The following is a 20311-nucleotide window of genomic DNA, read 5'->3' as shown; positions in this document are numbered from 1 at the left end:
CTCCTCATCGTCTTCCTCCTCCTCCTCCTCCGTCCATCAGCACTCCTCCTCAACCCTCCCCCACCAGTCCACCTCCCAGCCCCAGACCTCCCCCCACTACTCCACCTCCTCTCTCCCCCACAAGCACACCTCCCTCTCCCTCAGCCAACATTCCTCCCCCTCCCTCCCCCGCTCCACCAGATCCCGGACCTCCTGCATCCCCCCCACCCCGGCGCCCACCGCCCCACTCCCCGTCTGCCCCTCGCCGCAGACGGGCATCCGCTACGTGTCGCCGTCCTGCCAGGAGCCACATGAACACCTGCAGGCCCAATCAATCAGGTAGGAGCGTTTTAATGGCTAAAAGAAATGGGGAAAGTGTGCACGATACCACCGTCACCTGACACCAAACACACGACCAGGAATCAGCAGCACAAACCGGAATAATTCAGAACAAACATATCGTATCATGCTTACTGGCTTCATAAAAACGGGACGATGAAAATGGCAGCAAAACATACTTTAATCCCTTTAACTGACATTTTGTCAAAACTTTCATTAAATCACAGATAGAACACGTCTTTTTTTAGAGAAAGGCAAAACGTTTATCAGTGACTTTTTAAAAATAGCAACATTGTGTGATAATTCCTGGGGACCTTTTTTTGTTGTTTTTTAAATTAGCGGGACGATCATGAATGTCGTCACACAAGTGAATTTTTAGCTCACTAGCATGGTAGAGAAGTGAGAAACAGAGCCTGATTTAAATGATACAGGAAATAAATATATATATATATATTTTTAATTGATGTATCCTTTATTTATGCAGGAAGACCTAAACAAAAGCTACAAATTCTTATTTTGACACAATTTCACTTTAAAAAACATTTCATTTTAGGAGTTATGAGCACTTTTTGATGATTACCTAAGCCTAACATGTGCATATACACACACATGTATATTTGAATGTTTTTTCCTTGGATCAGCCTCTCAAGTTGACTGACCTGATATGACTGTGGTGTCTTATACTCATGAAAGGTCAACATTCATGAGCAGCATCTATAAGTGCAACACAGTAATGAGTGCTTAGGTGTGTTTTCCCTTCAGTTTGTCACTCGTTTCCCAATAAGCACTATGCTCTTAGTGTAATTATTGATTATGACTGATGTATTTCTCTGTGTGTTGTAGGGGCCCGTATCTGGAGCAGAGGGGGACTGAGGGGCTGAAACAGGAGTGGTTCACCAAATACTTCTCCTTCTGAGCACAAACACACATGAACACATGCTCATGCACAGCAGCTGCAAGTTCATCTCCATATACAGTTCATTGCTTCTTATACACATCCGTTAGCTTCCCACACACACACACACACACACACACACACACACACACACACACATATGGGCTCATCACCAGCAAGGCCATCTCAAACATTGCCTCAAAGCTCAACCAAAAAGTGCTTCTCAAACACATGCCTGACCTCGTCTCAGAACATAGGCCTGCCGGATCTTGTTTGTATAGTTTGGAATGTATCCATATCTTTTTTCTTGTTTTTAAAGCAGTCTTCCTTTTTTAAAAGAAAAAGCAACCTTTTGCTCTAATCTCATCACAGGATTATTCCAGGAAAACGTGCTTTCCTTGAAACCAACAACCAACCAAGTGTCTCTTCGAGTATGGAAGCATTCAACGTATTCAATCAAGATCCTCGACAAAAACGGACACACACGACTCACCGTACCAAAATGAAGCTTGTTTCAATGCAAAAATGTATGATAATCTTAATGAACAAATTGAATAAAATATTTTGGTTTTGTAAGTGCTTCCTCTTTGTACACTGTAACACGAGGAAACAGAGGATCACATGCCTGTATTAGAGGGTGACGGCAGGCAGCAGCCTCCGGTTCTGAGAAGTAAAGCCAAAGCTGAAGTGACTTAAACCTGCATTCTCTCTACCGGCCGTCAGGGGGCGACTCATCTGGCTGATTGAATGCAAATCTATGAGAAAATGACTCTACTTCTCACTTGATTTATTATGAAATTAGTTATGAGTCCATGGTCTCAATTTCTAGTTTCAAGTCTTCTTCAATCCAGCCTGGTGTTTATTTAGTCAATGATGATCCATTTAGAGTCCAACAGACCAGAAAGCAGGGGAGGATTTAGGGCGGGGCTACCTGGTGATTGACAGGTCACTTACCAGTGCAATTAGTTACTAGGATGACTTCAACACTTTGCTGTAAAATTGACCTTCAATTATGAAGCTAACTTTGTTAGCAGTTTCACACCAGAATCCAGATGGATCCAGATCCAGTAAGGTTGCTGCTCTGCTGCTTGTGATCATCAGATCCATCCGTCGCTCCTCCACAATCCAAATATGGTCACTTCTGTTCATGGACCGCAAAACTTCTGAGATGGTGATGGCCAAAACGCAGAGTAAGGCTTCCAAACCGTAGTCCACAAACTAACAGGTGACGTCACCATGACTACGTCCACTTATACAGTAATTTAAAGTCCTCTATCACAGTGTGATATACATCCATCCATCCATCCATCCATTTTCTACCGCTTATCCTGTATTCAGGGTCACGGGGGGGCTGGAGCCGATCCCAGCTGTCATTGGGCGAAGGCAGGGTACACCCTGGACAGGACGCCAGTCTATCGCAGGGCCGACATGTAGAGACAAACAACCATTCACACTCACATTCACACCTACGGGCAATTTAGAGTCATCAATGAACCTATCCCCATCCTGCATGTCTTTGGACTGTGGGAGGAAGCCGGAGAACCCGGAGAGAACCCACGCTTACACGGGGAGAACATGCAAACTCCACACAGAAGGAACCCAGGCCGACCCGGGAATCGAACCCAGGACCCTCTTCCTGTGAGGCGAGAGTGCTACCCACTACACCACCGTGCAGCCTGTGATATACATCAAATACGAAAAATATGATATAACTAGTTGGAAATATCCGTTTGTTGATTAATTCAGCAAATCAAATACCTGACCAATAACTCCTTCACTAAAATGTAGATTCCATCACGAATTGTCACCACCACCCAAAGATCTGATTCACTACTCTGGTCCAAGGAGGCAGAACAACGTGGCTGCAGAACAACAGTGCGCCCAGTGGAGGGAGGCTGCAGTGGCTTTACTGCAACATCCACCATCAAGGCTGAGTGCAGAGAGCGAGGAACCCACAGAAGGTCCTGCACCAGACCATGAAAGAAACATCAAGGACTGCAGAATGCCACAGCCAAAGGAGCAGGAGGAAAGACTCCAACGTGGCCCAAGATGTTCGGGACACATCCAGGCTTGATGTGTCGTAACATCCGGCCGTGGTCGCCAACAGCTGCTGGGTTTTGGCAAATTATCATCATCTAAAGCCTCGAATGTAGAAGGGATATTCACCATCTCATCCTGTTTTAAAATGTAATTTCTTCATCCAACAGTGGAAAAGACATTCACGTAACAAATACACAACAGAGGAAAATACATTCGTCTATTATGAAAAGTTGGAAACTAATTTCCTCTCGATTTACTGATAAACAAGCAAATCCCTTTAATAATAATCCAGATTGTACAATACCATTCTCAGAAGGTGTTAAAAAAAATCCCCTGCACTTTATTTATTATTTTTTTATTGTCAATTTATTTTCTGCATATCTACAGTATTTATGTATGTACGTATAATAAATCAGTAAACAACAAAACATGCACTGTACATTTAGGGGATCAATAACCGTCTTTAATAACATGTCATGAACCAGATACGTTGAGGATTCTTCATACAAAAAAAAGGTGCGAGTGTCCTCGTAGTTCGTGTGTTGGGTTCTCACACACTACTGGAACATGGGGCAGGTTTGCAGCGCCTCCGTGGCAGAGCTGTACCCGAGGACGTTGTCACGGAAACGAGCGAGCTCCTCTCGCGTGCCCTTGGCAGCCCTCCCTCCTGGGCCCCGGTACTTCATGGACAGCAGCTTGGAGCACAGGTAATGGAGCCACAGCACGTTGGTACGGGGGTGGTAGTCGCTCCAGTCATTTCTGAGAGGCAGAGAGCAGCGACGCATTAACAGACCAGGAACACAACCACTCTGACATGTCGATGAGCAGCATTATCCACCACTAGTGGGACTGGGGATGAAGCAATGCTTCAACATTTTGGGAAATGCACTACCCTCCAGATCTCAAGAGTGCTGTGTCAGCGCTAAAGAATATATATACATATACAAAATATACAGCCCGACCGAACTGCATTTTTTTTGCATGACTCAGAAAAATGAATCCTAATCCCCCCATCCTAATCACACCAACCACAGATGATACAAAAAAAACAATGTTTGGTGAGATTAAGAAACTGGATTCTAAACTAATCAGCTGATTTGTATTTCTGGACTCCACATTTAATCTATTATATGTGAATAATAACGACATATGGTTCTTTTTCTATGTGCATTGTTAAACTGCTCCATGCATCCTTTATGGAGTCTCGGTATGAATTAATGCACACAGAAGGATTCACAAATGGATTTTGTGATTACTATTCATATGCACAGAATTACAACAATCATTTTCAAAAGCACACAAAATAGTTGTATATAAATGTAAAAATAATACACAAAGAGAAACAAGCCTCACAAATATATGCATTTTTGGGATGTTGTTACATTTATATAAAAACTGTTGAAGCTGCATCAATGTCACTGAATGTGTTTTTTCTCTCGACTCACAAATGCATTTTTTTCAAAACAGGGAATTATTTCTAGCCAATCAGATGCCACCTTCTTTTTCAGCGAATCACATGAGCGTGCCCCCACAAGGATAGTCATGGACAGGGTGGGAAACGGAGGGGGAAAGAATCTCAGGTACGCGGTGTGTTTTTCATCATTCTAACGTATGCTTCCTCACGTCTCCCGTCCCCCCGTGATCCGGAGATCATCACCCCTCCGCTGGCAAGCAGCATATCTGTGCCTGAAAAGCAGCTGGAGGAGACGAGGAGCGAGGATACACTGTGGAAGTATTTTTGCCGCCCGTATGTATAAAAGAGACACGACAGGAATAATCTCAAACCAGGCAGCAGGACTGTGATCAATGTAACTGTTCCCTTTGTTTTCAGAAGTTGTACTTATTTAAGGCAGAGCACCCTTGGTGAACTAATGCAGTTCACACAGGACAAGCAGTTTGTAACAACATATAAATATGTTTATTAAAAGAAAATACTTTCAAATGCATATTTCTGTGGATTTGTATAGCATTTTGTAAATGTGTATTATTATGTAATGTTAATTTTGTGCGCATTGAAACATTTTTTTGTGGAGAATACTACATCTGTGAAACCTTTCTGTGTTGATTCATTAATGTTGAGGCACGCTGGCCGTTTCTGAATTTGGCACAGACACAAATACACTGACCCATTCTCCTCTCTCATCAGTCTGTAGATGTCAAACTGGTAATCTCCCTGGCCCATGAAAAGCTCCTCATCGTTGGAGATGTCACAAGATACTGTCAGATCATCTGCAGAGAGAAGAACATATGCTGGTTAGTACTCATGATTTCAACAGGGCTAAATACTTTGTGTAGAAAGTATGACAGCAGGGAGATAAAAGATATCCCACCGATTTCTAGTCTGGAGAGAGAGTAGTCAATGATGCGGACCAGCACCCCTTTAGTTTCCAGAGAGTGGACTGCTCCGTTGAGGAGGAAGCTGGCCGTCTTCTGCTTAGTGGTTTTGACCAGCACGTTGCCCCAGTGGAGGTCCCTGCAGTGACCAGCAGGGGGAGGAAGCTGCTGTTAGGAACAGCCCGTTACCAGACACCCACACTCCTCCATCACACTGACACCACCTGCGCCCATCTGCTTACAACACTGCTACTGAACCCACAAACATTTTGAAATTCGGCTAAAAATGATCTGGTTCCACCTTCTCAGCTGTGAAGATTTGCTGGTTTTCTACGTCTTTAAAGATAATACATTTACTATATACATTCATTTTGGTCTGACAAATCAGACTTTCGAGTATCATTTTGGGCTCTTGGAAATTGTAATGCTCAAGACTTTACAGCATTAGTTTTTACTTTGTCATGGCGTGAACCTGCAGTGGGAGGAGTCTGAACGCTGTGAGGAGAAGGACTCCCCGTCCAGTCTGTTTTTGTTAGGTTCTGCTAATCAACACATTTCGGTGATGCTGTCTTAATTGAACAATTGAAGTGAATCCTCAAATCCTGACTTCGGTTCAACAGTGTCGACACACTGTTTCATGGTCTGTTGAGTGTAATTAACCAGGGTACACCAATAAGCATGCTCCACCTAACAACTGGTGCGCTTCCAAAACGTTCCTGGTAAAACTCCAGAGTGTCTGTAGTCGACACAAACAGCCGTTTACTGAAAAGATGTCACACCCCGAACAGAACGTCTTGTACCGAACAGGACAAATACAGGTATCCTTGCACGCCTAATCACGTGCTATACATGTGAGTGTACTTTACCTGTGTTCAAAGTGTAGCTCCTGCTCAGCAACGGCCATGGCAGCAGTGACCTGATGGAGGATGCTCTTTGCCACCAGCAACGACGTCAGCTTTACAACACAATGAAGGCTTTAATTGAAGACGGATTTGTACTCTCACACCATGATGAGACAATTCACAGGCTAAACGTCAGGAAAGAAACAGCTTTTCCAATTAATGCACCGCTTTTACCGAAGTGAAGCATTCCTTCTCAATGCTCCTTCGTTCATTCAGCATCATCTCCAGCACACATATCCACGGTATCATTTTAAGGTGTATTGACTCTTCATGAATGTTTGAGGCCATTTGTACAGTTTGGGAGCAAGTGATATGAGTGAAACTCGGGCTTCAGGAGTGAAACTGGCAAGAATTTCAACTTCTAAAGACATAGAAGTTGAGGAGCAGATACAATACTAAAAGAAAAGTGCACTTCAGCAGTAAACATGGATCTCAAATGGGCGGGAGCTCAGTCTCAGTGTGTTAGTTAGTTTCAGCTGTTGCAGAGTGAGACAGAAAGGGATGCAGTCACTGGAATGACTGATGAATGCTCATCATCACAGCTAGACGCGGTACGGCACAGAGGGGAGACATTAAACAGCCGTTACTCTGATGTTTGCCTACCGTTCCATTGCTGTTCTCAAGGTCGCTGCCTCCAAACTCAAACTCCAGGATTAAGAACAACTGATCCTTCCCAAAGAAATCTAAGCAGAGACAGAAAACACAATTCAGACCATGTAACATTTTGAAGCTTGTAACATTTTCACACCTCTTCTGTTGCCAGCATGCACACGCATATTTGACATGTTGACGTGAACATGAACAGGCGTTTCTCTGGCTGACCTGGTCTGTCATTCTCAGAGCCTTTCTGCTGGTCGAAGGTGTCCCAAGCATCCAGGAAATCAGGGGGGTAGTAGCCTTGAACGCAGTGGAGACTGGGAGGGAAGTGGAGTCGTATTAACACTCAAACCTACTGAGACACTGACGGACAAAAAACAAACTGGAGAGAGTCACTTACTCGTTGAGTCCAATAAATCCGTGAGTCTTGTTCTGCTGCTCGTCTTTGAGGCTGCTCAGCTCCCTGGCAGAACACAACAACACAGTGTTGTTTAGCTCAACTACTTGTGTGGTAACACCATCATTATGATGGGGTAGTGTACTACTTACTTTGAGATAATGATCTCATGTAAAATCTCTCCAAAGGTCTTCTGGTCCTCTCCATTCACCTTCTCACTGCCCTCTACTGGAATGACCTGGCAAGACAGGAGCCACCATTTATCACACAATACACACATTTCATTGAACATTTAAAGCAAATCCTTGTATCTGAACAGATACGTGGTTTATTGGCATTAGGCAGGTTTAAATCCAACATTTGCATTGTTTTGCCATTGTTGTTATTTTCAAGTGTAGTATGAATATATGAAGGATGAAGAGTCAATCAAGTATTGAGTAGGTGAGTAAGTAAGTGAATGTGTGAGTATGCAAGGAAGTAGGTATGGGTAAGTAAGGAAGTGGGTCAGTGAGTCAGTAAAAGACACACAATCCCCCCCCCCCCCCCACACGCACACGCACGCACGCACACACACACACACACACACACACACACACACACACACACACACACACACACACACACACACACACACACACACACACACACACACACACACACACACACACACACACACACACACACACACACACACACACACACACACACACACACACACACACACACACACACACACACACACACACACACACACACACACACACACACACACACACACACGCACGCACGCACGCACGCACCCACGTACTTTGAGTGCAACAGTGTCTCCTGCAGCGTTGGTGGTGGAGAACACCTCCCCGAAGGTCCCCTCCCCTATCTTCACACACTGTTTCATCCGTCCAGGGAGTATACACGCCTCCCAAGGCAGAGGGCGCGGCTGGCTGCACTCGGCACACACCTTCTCTGCATCCGACAGATCTGCGTCCTCGTACACAACCTGGGACAAAAGACAGGAGGGACCAAGACACACACGTTCCCATCAAGTGCAACCAGCCATCCACTGTCCAATGTAAGTCGTACGAGTCTTAGACTGTACCGGAGAGTCGCGGCTCTGCAGCTGTGACCGGAGGCGTTTGGGGAGCGCTGATCTAAAGGGTGTGGCAAAGAGATCCTGGCTGACGTCTGCCAGCTCCGCTTTCCCAGGCGTGACCGACACGGGCTGATGACACCTGCCTGGTGTGAGACGTGCTAATGAGGGGGAAGACACAAGGAAAATCAATCAGTAAAATGACATTTAATAATGGCATAAGTCCGAAAAAGCTGAAGGAAAAATGACAACGTCCTGCGAGTGTGTTGTTGTTGTGTGTGTGTGTGTGTTACCCCGGCTCTTGCGATGAACAGAGAGGGCAGCTTTGAGTCGACTCCAGGTGTGTGTGTTTGGTGTCAAGTCAGCCAATAGGGACGAGAGGTTGAGGCGACTTGCTCTCAGCGGGGTGGAGAAATTCACGGTGGAGCCCAACGGCACCTACACACAGGATGCATGTCACACTTTGTCAAATGATCACGTCATTTTAAATCCTTCCAGACAATTAACATTGAATTACAGTTTGGTAGATTGTAGTGGAAGCAAAAACAAGACACACTTCTTAAACTCACGTTAAACACAGTTTTTCACTCATTGTTAATGAGCAAATGCCATATTCTTTACCGTCAAGGAACTCATTTCAATTGAAGGTAAATAAAAAACCCAGGAGGGTGAAGGTTGATTTTATGAACGAAAACTATATGTGGTCTATGATGTTAACCAGTAGTTTTTTAAATGAACTTTGAACTAATGATGCGTTACCTGATACAGAGTATTGATGTGATACAGGGTTGAAGTAATGAGCTGTACTGTATGCATGACGGTGTGGAAGCCAGGGATCACTCTTCTGTGTAAGGTAAAACAACATCTCTAAAACTAATTCATAGATGAAAATGAACTGAACTGTTACCATACTGTATACGGATGGGACGATACAGGATTTAATCACGGACCTGGATTAAAAACACTCACAATAAGTTAATTGTGGTGAATTACCGTATTCGGGATAATCGTGTATATCAAATATCACTGTTTATTTATGCATGGGGAACATTATGATTGATGATTACCTTATTTAAGATTGTTCACTCAGAAGGATGTTTGATGCATTCAAATATAAAATACTGGTTTCTTAAATGTAAGGTAAAGTGATGAGAGTTTGTTTTAGTGCCATTTTAAGCATATTTGATGATGATTGGGATAAGATTGTGGCCATGATAATCTCAACATTAAATGTACATACCGTCCGACGCCTAATGTACAAACAGTCTTTCAGTTGAGACATTTCTGACACACAGAATGGGTATACACTGTCTCAGATAATATAGATTTGACAATAGATTTGCAGGCAGCCACAGGAGGAAACATGAAGGTGAAGCTAAATATCCTGTTCACCAAGAATCCCTAAAAACTCTCCCCACATGAAAACATTATTTATAGGCACCCTGCTGATGAACTGGGGTTGCATACAGGTGTTGAAACCTGCCTGACTGAATCTTTCTGACAGCCACATTGATGAACACTGCAGGGGAGTCGCAGCTGACACTAAATGATTTCAACAAAAACATTTGTTGAAATCATTTAGTTGAAAGGTCCATCGCTCGTTCCGCTAGAATTGAGTCTCCAAATTGCTTGTTTTGCCTGACGACGGCTCGCCAACAATCTAAACTGTCAATTAAAGCGTGTAAATAGGCATTCATTGAATAAGCATCGAGCAGTGGCGTGCTGTGTTCGTGTGCATACTGTTCTCACCCATGGCTGTCTGTGCTGTGTGGGGATCAGCTCGTTGATGCTGCAGTCCACAGTCTTGGTCCTGCTCCTGGCCATGTGCATGCTGCCACCGGCCGAGTTTTTCCAGCGACTCGTGCTCAGACCGCTCACGCTCGCCTTCCTGGTCGTCCCGGACCGGTCCTTGGGCGTGCTCTTCCTCCTTTTCTTGTCTTTAGGAGCCAGAGTCTTCTTTCTTTTGTGGGGAACGTTCTTCACCTCCTCCTTGTCTGGAGCAAGGTTGTCTTCAAAGCTGGCAGAGCCTCTCTTCCTCACGTTGACGTTCATGACAGAAGTGTCTTTGTCGCCGTGATGCGCGGCGCTCTCAGGCTGGTGGCCGTGCCTGCTCTGGTCGTCGCTGGCTGAATCTGTGGCTGTGTTAAGTTCTGTGGATTTGAGCTGCAGAATGTCTTTCGGCTGTGAGAAAGTTAGTCTCTTTATCTCAACGCTGACTTTGTCACTGAGACATTTCTCCTTCAGCGTCGTTGCGAGGGCCGCTGCCTTTCCTTTTTTTCCCGGGCGACTCAACAGCGTCTGAGCTCCCAGGCTGCTGCTGTTCACGGACGCCACCACTCTCTCTCTTTGATCATTTTCAGACTTCTGTTGTGTTAAAGCCATTTCTTTCAGCTGAACGGTGCATTTGTTAGTGAGACATTCGTCCTTTAACGCCACAGCCAAGAGCGTTTGCACAGAGCTGTGATTGATTGGCCAACAGGCTGCTAATTGCGTATCCAGGAGAAACTCAGCGCTGTCATCCTTGTGGCGAGTAGATTCAACAAGGAGGACTGATGCTGACTGCTCCATGGATTCCTGTGTGGCTGAGTGTTGTGCGTTAGTGCTCTGGCTTTCAGTCACTGAAGCCACATGTTCAGAAGACTCTGAACTTTTTACCAAGTGGAAATAGTCACATGAATGCTCAATAGTTTGACAGCTGTCCACAGACAGAGGAGGCTCATCTTTATGTCCGGCTGAGCTTGACAGTCCCAGACAGGATGAGTACGTGCTGTGGCTGCACAGCTGAGACTCGGCGAGGCTGCCCAATCTTTCCAGCTGCACGGTGCACCTCCCGGTCAAACACTTCTCCTTCAGAGCCTCTATCAGCCACTCCAACCCTCCTGCTGCCGCAGACACAAAACGGCTGCTGCTTTCACTGTCGTCTGGAGACAGCAGATACAGACTTGCCAATTCCCCAACATTCTTGGATTCCATGTCTTCGTGGTGGCTTATGCCTTCCTCCCTACAGCTCCTTCTCGTGTTGGTGCGCTTGGGCTCCACAAACAAATCATCAGAAGGTTCTTTGTGGTGGTGCAGGTCTGGATCTTGGTCCCCGTTGCTCGACTGCGGCTTCTCCTCAGAATGAAGCCCAATGGGTGGTGAAGCATGTGTTGGGGAGACGGGTGACCCTGATGATTCCACATCGTCCTGGAATGGGCTGACCACACCTATACAGCTTACCGACGTGGACGGAGGGGCGAGGGACTGATTGCTGATGGATAAAGGTTTAAGGCGTGGCCGTCTGCCGAAGGAGCCTGTTGAGGGTGTGGAACAAAAGATGGGTTTCCTGGGGCAGGGTCCGAGGCTGTGATCCATCGACTCGTTGAGCGATATCTCTCGGAAGGGGTTGGTGTCGAAGCCGGCCGTCCCCGCAGCATTCACCGAGTTCTCCGCACTCGACAACACAAACGACGGGGGGACCCTCGTCCGCACAGCCCGAAGAGTCCTCCTGGGAACAAAGGCTCTGGTCGTGAAGTCGTCTGAAGAGTTGAGGGTGTTGAATGTTGCTTTTGGGAGTTTGGGTTTGCAGGCAGCAGCACGTCTGCGTTGGGTTACAAAGCGGCTGGAAGAACGAAGATGACCACTGAGTAAAAGAAGAGGAAGAAAGCCAATGGTTACCGTAGTTACAGAGGACACTTAACAGCTCTGCATAAAAACAACGCAGGAAGCCGCGTTAGTGGTGGGGTCAGATTCATGTGTTTAAATTCTAGATGAAATGAAGAACGCCCTTTTAACCCTTTAAGATCACATCCTCTGCTGTTCACCTATTTAACAAAAAATGCCCCCAAAAAGAAAGAAAATCTATTTCTTCATATTTTTATATCAAAATCCAATATTGTATTTTCCTGGAAAATAAATATGACATTTGATTACATCAGCTAGTACCAATGGTAGTTGTATGCAGCAGACACTCTGCAGCTAATTAAACAGGAGTACTTACTTTGAGTGCCTCTTTTTGAAATTAAAATAAACTGGATTTGAAGGCGTTATGGTGTCTGTCGTCTTCTGGGAAACATATATTATTTGGGTCATTATTTAATATATATATTTATTTTAAACAGCCCAATATCAGAAAACTTAAAGGGCAGCATTCTCAATGAATGGTGGGCATTGTGGGAACTGATGAAAACAGCTGGATTTGCTGTGTGCACATGTGTTTTCATAATGTGGTTTGGGCACAGACCTGGTGGTCTTGCTCTGCTGAGCGGGCGGAGGACCGGGAGGAGAGGGCCGGCTGATGTTCTCCTCATCGCTGCTGGCGTCCGACAGCCACAACACGGCTTTTCTCTTGGCAAGACGTGATGGTCTGCTGTCTGCGACGCTGGCCTTCTTCACTCTAATGATGAAGAGAAATAAGATCCAAACCAAACCGATGAGCGGAGGAAGGGTGGGGCATGAGCAAGTAGGTCAGGAAAAATCATGGAAAGAATCTATAATTGTTAACTAAGAACACTTTTCTTGTTACAAAATGCACATGAAGGACATTATGACATGTTTATTGACAGACCTGGTGGTTTTTCTCTGCTGAGCAGGCGGAGGACAGGAGGGAGAGGCTGGAGTCTCCTCATCACAGCTCTTCTCAGCCAGACACAGCACGGCCTCTCTCTTGGCAGGACGCCCCGTTCTACGACGAGCAACAGTAGTCCTCTTCTCTCTGCGGCCGAAAGAACATGAAACAAGCAGGTCAGAAAACACTTTAAACTATAAATGGCCTTGAATGGTTGTCTCTGGTATTTTGGTCGCTAACTCACTTCTGTCAAGTGAACTAGGCTGTCCACAGCTCTCTGTTTTCTCTGCAAACATGTGATTGCTTCCAGCCAGTCCAATAACGAATTCTTGAGTGAGATTATGACTTTTGACATCTTAAAAGATGAATGATATATCAGCCAATATTCCTTGGGGAACACAGAGTCCCTTAGTAAAGGACAGAGCTTTGTCATAGCTTTATGTATGCATGTATGTATGTATGTACGTATATGTATGTATGTATGTATGTACGTCACTGATTCTTGAGATTAGGGACAAAAGTACTTTTGAAAAGTGACAAACAAAAAATCAATGCCACATTAATTTGAATTGGATATCTTCATAAACACAGGTCTCATCTATCTACCATGAAAAGGAACAGGCAATTTATTTAACCAATTTTTATAAAAATTGACATTTACTCAGTGAGTAACTTGACATTTGTCAACTCCGTCGGACACATGAAAATATGTTTTTTTCGTGTTTGATCAATTCACCAACACTGTGAAGTCTTTAAGTGTGTAGAAATGGTGTGCCTTAACAAGCTTAAAGGAGTCATCACCAGGAAATCGCAATTTCTCTTGTTAAAACATGCATATCTGTGTTTGACCTCAGTTGAAACTTGCCTGAAAGGCTGGAGTTTGAAAGTGGCGCCGTTTTTTCGCTTCTGCTCTTTTTCCGAACAGGAATAGCACACAAGGGTGTGCATTCCTAAAGCACGAGATTTTGATTCTGCGCCTACGGTGACGTCACCGTGGAGGCTACTTGCATAAGCCCACCCCTCTTTCACCACCCAACCCCCCCCCGTCCGCTACCTGACGTCCTGCTGTAAACGTGTCTCTTCAACCGTCTCTGGCTCTTCACTCTCCGGTTCGGGTTCCGACTCTGGTTCGTACATAAATGCCTGAATTCCGTAAGGTTCGTCATTTAGTGTGTGCGCCATGACAGGGGGCTGTTTATGTTTTGGAGTCTGCATGCAGGCAAGCCCCCCCGGCTCTGTCCTTCCTGCGGCGAATCAACGCGCGCCTCATTACATATTATACAATGCACATCCGGACCAGTCAAAACCTCGCGCGTAATCTCGCGTGATAAAATCGCGGTACGAAAAAGGGTCAGAACAAGCTCAATGTTTGATTAAATTTTTTTTTTTTTTTTCTAATAAGTTTTACGAATTGATCCAAAGCGATCCAAGGGGGGCTGGATACGTATAAAACCAGGTTATGACTCCTTTAAGTGATAAATTGCATTATATACACTTTTAATATTATTTCCCATTGTTTTGAAATGAGCCAATTTAAATTACCTTCATTTCGTTGAGTATTATTTTCATTTTTATATATACAATCAGTGGTTTTGTGCACAAAAGACACTGATGCATGTAGATAAGTTGGTGTTTTCATGTATGAACCCAGTCAATTGCACAACAGAAATATGCATTTTTGTATAAACATGAAAAAAAATGAAAAGGTACAAGGAGGACCTGGTCACAGGATCTTTAAGGCACACATGAAAATGTCAAAATGTTCCTGGGGAAATTTTGAACGGACCACAGGGGCTAATGCCGGAGTGTGTACATTATGATGAGATTCTTCAGAGATTTCAAACGAGACGGAGTTGTTATAGAGGCAAATACAGAGACTGTTTGCTGAAAAACATGAATTTACCTTTAAAACAGCTCCGTCTCGTAACGTTACATTTTCATCACATAGCGTGGTGAATGTGCAGGTCACAACTTGTCCACGAAAGCATTTTGGAGTTGTTGGATTGTGTATTTGATGCGTTTGATGAGGGAAACCAGGAAATCCCATTAGCCTCTGTAGCAAAGCTCTGAGCAGCTAAAAATAGTTTACTCCGACAAATAAAGGTAACGAACCTACTGCTGTGACTATAGGGATTATGGCAATGGGCCAATTTGCCAAAATGTTGAACTGTCCCTTTGTTTTTGTTTTGTTTTTTTTCTTCTGGAATAGACGCTTTCTATTTAGCAGTGGTCAGAGAGGAAACATGGGAGAGAGAGGGGGATGTGACTTACAGCAAAGGACCTCCGGTCAGGATTCGAACCAGGGTCCGCTATGGGTACATGCGTACATGGCATGTGCTCTAAACACTAGACCACCTGCGTGGCGGTGAACTATCCCTTTAACTGTAGCTGTGGCCTGAGACTCAGTTAAAGGGTTACCGTGGCAACTTGAAGTCCCCACCAGGCTAAGGGAGACAGAGACGTGGAGAAAAAGAGCCATTTTCTGCTTCTGCGCTGGTCTCACATTTGGGCTGTTTCTGACAAAACGGTTGGTCTTATCAGAAAAAAAACACACCATCATCGCTGTAACTTAGGACTTTGTTTCTGCATACAAATACTGGGCAGACATACTGGGCGGATCTCCAAGAAGACATTATGAATGCTCTAATGAGCGGAGGATGGGGAGGTGGGTCCAGAAAAAGTGGGTTTTGTCATCATATGTCACCTTTAATTCAATCAAAATGTTTACTTAGATTATATTATCATGTTATGTAGTTGTTATGCATTAATTAATAAGGACTTGGGAGCACTTTTCCACTCCGTCAGCTCACATGTCAACACCGTCAGACGAAATATCTGACGGAGTTGAAAAAATGACATGTTACTCATATCTAGTAAATGGTAGCCATTTAGATTTTTCTCAGTTGTCAGCTGCCACTAAACTAAACCTAATGACCAACTTTTATTTCAAAATTATTGATTGAAATCACCCCTAATTTGAAGACAGTGTTGACACACACTAGCTGTGACCACAGAGATTTCAACTTGTTTGCTGAATATTTTTAAAAATGTAAAACTTACAAGACCATGTGTTGGACTGCTGCATCCATCAGCAGGAAGGAGTCAAATGGGGTCCTCAGGGTTAAGGCTGACCAAAACATCCCTGATTTATTTAGAATTTGAAAAATATCTTACGGAGTTGACATGAATTAAGGATAAACTGTGGTAAATGTATAACATAATGGAATGTCCACTTTAAATGTTTTGTGGTATTTTATTAAGCCATACAATTAACCTCATTAATATTTGGACATTTTAAAACACTTATTTTCGGCAGTTTGATACTGTGACCTCTACAGAGGACGAGTTCATTTGCATGGGTTTTCATAGTACAGTGCCGGTATTTTATCAAATTACTATGAAATAATATAAATAAATACAAAACTAAGGGTGTACACATACAAAAGTCTTTCATATCCAATTTTTAAAGCCTTTTTAAAATAAATAATTATTGTTTTTTAAGACAAATTGCAACATTTTGATGTGGGACATGTTTTGTCCCTTATCTTAAGAATCAGTGACGTACAAACATAAACCTCAATCAATAATAATGATGATTAATCGATCAATAATAATGACGACTCACTAATGATCGAGGGTCACTTGTGCTTGAAAGGCATTTGGGTGGGAATTGTTTCAACAGTATTTAATTACAACAAATATAGCTTTGATCATTGAATTAATCTACTTTTGGGGCCAAACCTATTACTAATGTAAATAATACATCTGGTGTCTGACTCTGAAATTTGTTTTTAAATGATGAGCAAAACAATGTGACAATAACATCCACCCTGCTGATATAAAATCCCCATCACTCTGACGCACAGTTAACATCAGTCCCTACAAGTACCTGTGCAATAAAGGCAATAACACCAAGCATCCACTTTACCAGTTTAAATACACACTGCTCTTAAACATGTTAGTAACGTGTGTCCATACAAACATCTACATACACAGTAGTCAGATATTTAGGTTGCATTGTGTTGTCCTTGTTTTTAGTCGTGTGAGAGAAACAAACACTGTCAAATGTACAGTAAGAACGTGTTTACACATCCTCGGCCATTACAGCAACAAAGCCATTAAATAAGCTAAGCATTTGAGCCCCAAAAATGTGAAGAACTAGCCGACGTGAACACACCTTCTCCTCGCGGGTTTTGCGGGCTCGTAGACGGAGCCGTCTCCGTCCGTGGACCGGGTGGTGTCGAAGGCCTGCTTGCGGTTTTCCGGTGACAACCAGGTGGGCAGCTTTCGCGTATCCTTGCCGTATGTCTTCAAAAATACCGGCTTTAATGCCTTCATGGTTGACATGACGGATAAAACTCTGCTAATGAAATAAACTTATATAAACGGGCAGATGACTGTTTGAAGCATTTAACGTTAGCCAGATGAGCCCAACGCTAACATCCATCAGCCAAGTTTAGCCAGTTAGCTCGAGCTATTGCTAATTGTGCTGATTTTATAAACGCCCTTACGACGAAACTCAATACAGCTAGCTCTTTTAAGCGGTTTCTATTATCAATAGCGTTGTGTGAACGTTTACCCCAAATCAATCCGAATCCGCTGGACCCGCTTCTTGTTCAAACTCCTGGGCACCGATGATTGGTCAACAACCGGCGAAGGCGTCGCGACACCGCCACCTGGCGGATCGGAGGGGTTACAGCTCGGAGACGAAGGAGAGAGGAGGGAACAGCATCTCCTTGCATTAACTGTACGTGTAATGAGTTGCAATATGCAGTATAACACAAATCTGCATGAGACGTTTCTGTTTGTTGAATAACTACATTACATCAAAGTTTAAGTTTTTACAGGAGGCTGTGAATACATGTATTTTTACAGCTCACAAGCAAACGAGATTAAGTTGTTTTCACTTTCATTTTTATTATTGAACTAAAGCCATCCATCCATCCATCCATCCATTTTCTACCGCTTATCCTGTATTTTAGGGTCACGGGGGGGCTGGAGCCAATCCCAGCTGTCATTGGGCGAAGGCAGGGTACACCCTGGACAGGACGCCAGTCTATCGCAGGGCTGACATGTAGAGACAAACAACCATTCACACTCACATTCACACCTACGGGCAATTTAGAGTCATCAATTAACCTATCCCCAGCCTGCATGTCTTTGGACTGTGGGAGGAAGCCGGAGAACCCGGAGAGAACCCACGCTTACACGGGGAGAACATGCAAACTCCACACAGAAGGAACCCGGGCCGACCCGGGAATCGAACCCAGGACCCTCTTGCTGTGAGGCGAGAGTGTTACCCACAACACCACCGTGCAGCCCCTGAACTAAAGCCTACGTTTTAAATAATTTGATGCATGAAAGCGTAACCCTCCGCACTTTTGCATGCACTCCACTCATCCATTCATTAATGTGCTGCAACCACAACCAAACCTAGACCTTCAAGTTATGTCAAGATCAATGCAGAGATGTATTCGCTGTGGAGTAAAACGTTGAACAACTGTGTTGTTTAGGCACTTCTTGAATATTTGTCCTGCGTAAGTTTTAGTTATTGCACTACAATAGGGACTAAAACTGACACAAAATGGACAATAATGTGAATCCAATCTTCTGACATACAGTGTGACCATAACAGACAATGCCGTAAAAAGGTCCAACCACCAGGTGTCACCATTTCTTTAGGCTGAAGGCCACTGCACTATACTGTATGAGGTGGCAATGTGCATGGTTATAGTTTTTATTTGACTTTAATATTTGTAACCCACAGAAGACAACTCACAAATGTCCACCACGATCTAAAAATATTTCACCATCCACATACATGTTGTTTTTATTTTTTCATTTGTGTTGTGTGGGGTCACATCTACAAAATGACAGAGCGATTTGCATATATGCATAATTTACACTGTAAACACATATTTCAATGTTACCTCATAATTTTTTGTTTATCGGTTTAGATTGACGTGTCGAATGTCCAATTCGTACTGCAGCAGTTCAGTTGGGGAAAAAATCCACAACTATGAGGTGCAGTTACTAGCTGCACCAGAAGGTGGCGACATTCCCTCGCATGAGTTTACTTAACTACAGTCTGTAGGCCAACTAAGGCTAAAACCAGCATGACAGCAGGAGACATGACAGCAGGAGACATCCAAGGTGGAGCATCTTCATTTAACCTAGCAGGTGTGATTCAGAATCAAGGTCATCATTGTCATCTCCTGGTGATTATGCTTAACTTCTATGCGTTCTGGTAAAGTCTGTGAGGGTTTAGTTCTGTCCCCTCTGTCATGTCACTGAGTGCTTGAGGACTTGAGGACACAGACATGTTGAGCCCTTTATGGACACTTTCTGTCTGCATTTCTGCAGATGGAAAATAATCTACATCAAATCAGAGGAATGTGAGCGTAGACTACATTACACACAATGATTTATTTTAATTTCTTACATTTACATTTACATTTAGGTCATTTAGCAGACGCTCCAAAGCGACTTACAATAAGTACATTTGTCAAAAGAAGGAAACAAAGAAACCACAACGTATCATTGCCGATAAAGTAAGAGCTAAAAATAGAACAAGTGTTAGGTCCTCGTCGGAGTAAAGTAGTAGTAGTTTGTTTGTTTTGGGTTTTTTTTTTGGGGGGGGGGGGGGGGTTAGTGGGTCATGCTATGTAGAGTCGAGGTGAAGTCTGAACAGGTGAGTCTTGAGCCATTTTCGGAAGATGGCAAATGACTCTGCTGTCCTGACATTAGTCGGGAGTTTGTTCCACCACTTCTTATTGAAGCTGTATTGACAAAAACATAATTATTTGACCTAAAATAACAGCCAATAATAATAGATAGATACCATGTTTTTGTTGCCTCGATGTTACGTAATATGTCACTGGAAAGTGCTGTCCCATTCATATTTCAAGACATTTCAGTCATTCACACTCAACCAAGTCACGTCAGTGAAGTCCCTGACGGTTCAGGGTTTAAGACCTTAGGGGGACACTGGGATTGGGCGAGGTGAAGTTTCAGAGAGATTCTGTATGCGAGGCCTGAATAACGTTAGCATCCACAGCTGCAGACAACTGTAGGACATAATTCACAATAATTGTTCATTCACACTCCAACTGGAATTACCATCAAGTCAATAGTTCACATTTACGGCTGTCAGGTGATCAGTAAACGTTGTGATGTCATTGTGATGCACTCAGAA

At 43.8% G+C, this 20311-nt stretch overlaps 2 protein-coding genes across 2 annotated transcripts in view; one reads left to right on the top strand and one right to left on the bottom strand.

Annotated features, from left to right (window-relative positions):
* Positions 1-1789, top strand: part of fam184b (family with sequence similarity 184 member B) — a 24540-nt gene extending 22751 nt beyond the window's left edge. The window contains exons 17-18 of the mRNA XM_084002080.1: positions 1-318; positions 1162-1789. The exon at positions 1-318 is cut by the window's left edge and continues 83 nt beyond it. Coding sequence (XP_083858206.1) covers positions 1-318; positions 1162-1234 — 391 coding nt within the window. The 3' untranslated portion in view covers positions 1235-1789. The remainder of the gene's footprint in view (positions 319-1161) is intronic.
* Positions 1790-3579: 1790 nt separating this feature from the next.
* On the bottom strand, positions 3580-17710 carry haspin (histone H3 associated protein kinase). The gene is made up of 15 exons (XM_084006057.1): positions 17294-17710; positions 13117-13263; positions 12793-12945; positions 10320-12192; positions 8864-9008; positions 8580-8731; positions 8292-8480; positions 7636-7721; positions 7487-7549; positions 7312-7403; positions 7093-7172; positions 6454-6542; positions 5584-5726; positions 5380-5482; positions 3580-4012 (listed from the first exon to the last, which is right to left on the bottom strand). The coding sequence occupies exons 1-15, from the start codon at positions 17461-17463 to the stop codon at positions 3811-3813; spliced, it is 3687 nt and encodes a 1228-aa protein (XP_083862183.1). The 5' UTR covers positions 17464-17710; the 3' UTR covers positions 3580-3810.
* Positions 17711-20311: the final 2601 nt, after the last annotated feature.

This window comes from Eutrigla gurnardus, assembly GCF_963514095.1.
Source record: "Eutrigla gurnardus genome assembly, chromosome: 3".
NCBI lineage: Eukaryota > Metazoa > Chordata > Actinopteri > Perciformes > Triglidae > Eutrigla > Eutrigla gurnardus.
This window is presented reverse-complemented; position numbering and strand designations above follow the sequence as displayed.